Below are 2,500 nucleotides of genomic sequence, written 5' to 3'. Positions count from 1 at the left end.
GGCTTAGATTTTACAACAATTTCAGTTAGTTTATTGGCCAAACTGGCCAGTGGAAATTGAAAACCACAAGTAAAAACTGAATTTCTACCCTGTGGCTGGTTGGCTACCGTTAGTGTGGAGCCCTGCATAGAAAAATGTTGTTTTTGACCACATAACTAATCTTGAGGAGTGATTAACACGTCACTTCTCCCTAAAATATCCATAATTATATCATCTAGCACACAGGTACTGAGAATACTTAAACTTATAGGGTAGAACTTGTCATCTTGATCTGACACTAAGTTCTTGTAACTAATTTATAAGGAAATGTGTGGCAGCTAGAAGTGAGATTTAACAATCAGATCTTGGGAGTTAGAGGGTTAACAGTTAAGCCCTTGAAACAGTTGTTTTCTTTTCCTGTGTTTTTATAATTCAAGATAATGTTATATGTAAACCTTACAGATTTTTACATATTATACCTGACACATGCAAAAAGTATTATTTGAGGTAACAAATCTACCATTATTGTTTTAGTTATCCCAATCTGAAGAGTGTGCGTGAGTTGATCTACAAGCGTGGTCATGGAAAAATCAGAAAACAGCGCATCGCCATCACAGACAACTCAATCATTGAACAACAACTTGGAAAGTTTGGTATAATCTGTGTGGAGGACCTCATCCATGAGATCTATTCTGTTGGTGAGCATTTTAAGGAGGCTAACAACTTCCTATGGCCATTCAAGCTCAGCTCTCCAAAGGGTGGTTTCCGTAAGATGACCACGCACTTTGTTGAGGGAGGTGACCATGGAAACCGCGAAGACAAGATCAACCAGCTCATTCGCAAGATGAACTAAAGCCCTGTGTAGAATAAAGCAAAATAAAATGTTTCCATCAACCTTCTTGAGTAAACTAATAAAATTGTCAACAACATTTTTGCAGTTTGTCTTTTCTCATGAACACCAAATACCATAAATCTGCTTACTGAAAGGGTTAGCATGAAAACCTGCAGGGCTCTTGAGGTTGGTCTTTTTTACTCCATTAGCCACTCATTGTTAGCACTAACAAAGAGACCCAATTGAGGTTTTGTTTTCCCAGCAATCATTTTTTCCTTCTTGACTAGCCACAGAGAATTAGGAGTAAGCCTGTGTTGAGAAAGGACTCAAACTCTTGCAGAGAATTCTTTCTTTTCATTTCTTTTCTTTTCTTGAGAGTGAAGTAGGAAATTTACAACTTCGATTACTAACTTTATATGAAACAGGAAATAGCCATCAACATATGCTTGTTAACGTGGTAGAGGAAATAGCATAGCACACCCTATGCAGCATTCCCCAGTATTAATAAACGAGTGTGTAATAAGCTGAATGGGTGATTTCTAAACAATTTACATGGACTATAATCAAAACGTAACATTTTGACATACTGTATCAAACGATTACCGGCATGTATACACGGCGTTTATGCCACTTTACGCAGGGTCCTGGGTATGAACTTGAAAAACATGGCGGATGATAGTGAGTGAAGTGTCCCACAGCGGACCACGAGAACGTATTAGATCTCGTAATGGCTCAAATGAGAAACTCTGGCCCTGGTGCTCTTCTGAAATCTAAGTAAGTCTTTCTACAGCATCGAGGAGCTAAGGGTTATTAGAAACTTGTAGTTTTGTTGAAAAGGCAGCAGAATTGATCATCTGGCACGTGCGCGCGTGTTGTGAAGGCTGTTCACTAAATTAGCGAGGGGTTCTATTTCAGCCTTACCGACTAAGATAGCAATAATTTTTTCTGTAGTTACGAGGTGTCCTCAAAGATTGATGCATTCTACACTGGAGGCAAAGTACAGGTAAACTTATGCTTGCTTGTCTTCTTAAGATTGGGCCTAAATTTATTTATTATGGGCTTACTGGTTACATATATAATTTTTGCGAAGATACGTGTATTTTCCTCGATCCCTCCCATGATGACCTTAAATTTTTCATCTTGATTTCCTAGTTCTCATCCAAGGAAGACCACTTGTTCTGTACGTGCAATGACAAGGTTCAAGTTGTTCACGTTGAAACTGGCAAGGTTGTTCACACTCTGCAAGAGGTAAGAAAAAAAAATTCAGAACTATTATCCTTGTCGTTTGAGGTTTTAACTTGATTTTTGACGATATCGGTCGCTCTTCAAAGCTAAGTGAGACTCCATCAGCTTACAAGTTAAACTGACCCCCTTCTTTTTTAGGAAGGTGATGTTATAAGCTGCTTTGCTGCAAGTCCTGATGACAAGGTATATTTCAATTTGATAACTCTAAGTCCCTAGATCGACGTGGCCAGTGGAGAGAAGTTCACTGTTATAACTGTCACTTTGTTATATTTCCCAGTTCTGTGTAACGGCAAGTAAAAGTTTGCTCCTGAGACAGTGGGAATGGAACACTGGAGAGCAGATACGAACTTGGAAAGTAAGTATAGTTCCATTTGTTTTAGGCTCCTTTGTTATATTTTACATTAATTTTTGTATGTAACGATACTCAGCTGCCAGGTGTTGTAT

General features: G+C 38.5%; 2 protein-coding genes across 3 annotated transcripts in view; both read left to right on the top strand.

Annotated features, from left to right (window-relative positions):
* Window positions 1–908, top strand: part of LOC111328629 (large ribosomal subunit protein uL30) — a 3,770-nt gene extending 2,862 nt beyond the window's left edge. For both annotated transcript variants that reach the window (XM_022933105.2, XM_088748346.1), the window contains exon 5: window positions 514–908. In XM_022933105.2, coding sequence (XP_022788840.2) covers window positions 514–832 — 319 coding nt within the window. In that variant the 3' untranslated portion in view covers window positions 833–908. The remainder of the gene's footprint in view (window positions 1–513) is intronic.
* Window positions 909–1,463: 555 nt separating this feature from the next.
* LOC111328641 (transducin beta-like protein 3) overlaps window positions 1,464–2,500 on the top strand; it is a 17,594-nt gene continuing 16,557 nt past the window's right edge. The window contains exons 1-5 of the mRNA XM_088748341.1: window positions 1,464–1,585; window positions 1,763–1,814; window positions 1,964–2,059; window positions 2,195–2,239; window positions 2,334–2,411. Of these exons, the coding sequence (XP_088604467.1) occupies window positions 1,539–1,585; window positions 1,763–1,814; window positions 1,964–2,059; window positions 2,195–2,239; window positions 2,334–2,411 (318 nt within the window). The 5' untranslated portion in view covers window positions 1,464–1,538. The remainder of the gene's footprint in view (window positions 1,586–1,762; window positions 1,815–1,963; window positions 2,060–2,194; window positions 2,240–2,333; window positions 2,412–2,500) is intronic.

Source organism: Stylophora pistillata, chromosome 2 (genome assembly GCF_964205215.1).
Source record: "Stylophora pistillata chromosome 2, jaStyPist1.2, whole genome shotgun sequence".
In the NCBI taxonomy this organism is placed as follows: Eukaryota; Metazoa; Cnidaria; class Anthozoa; order Scleractinia; family Pocilloporidae; genus Stylophora; species Stylophora pistillata.
Note: the sequence above shows the minus strand (reverse complement) of the source record. Positions and strands in the feature narration are given on the sequence as shown.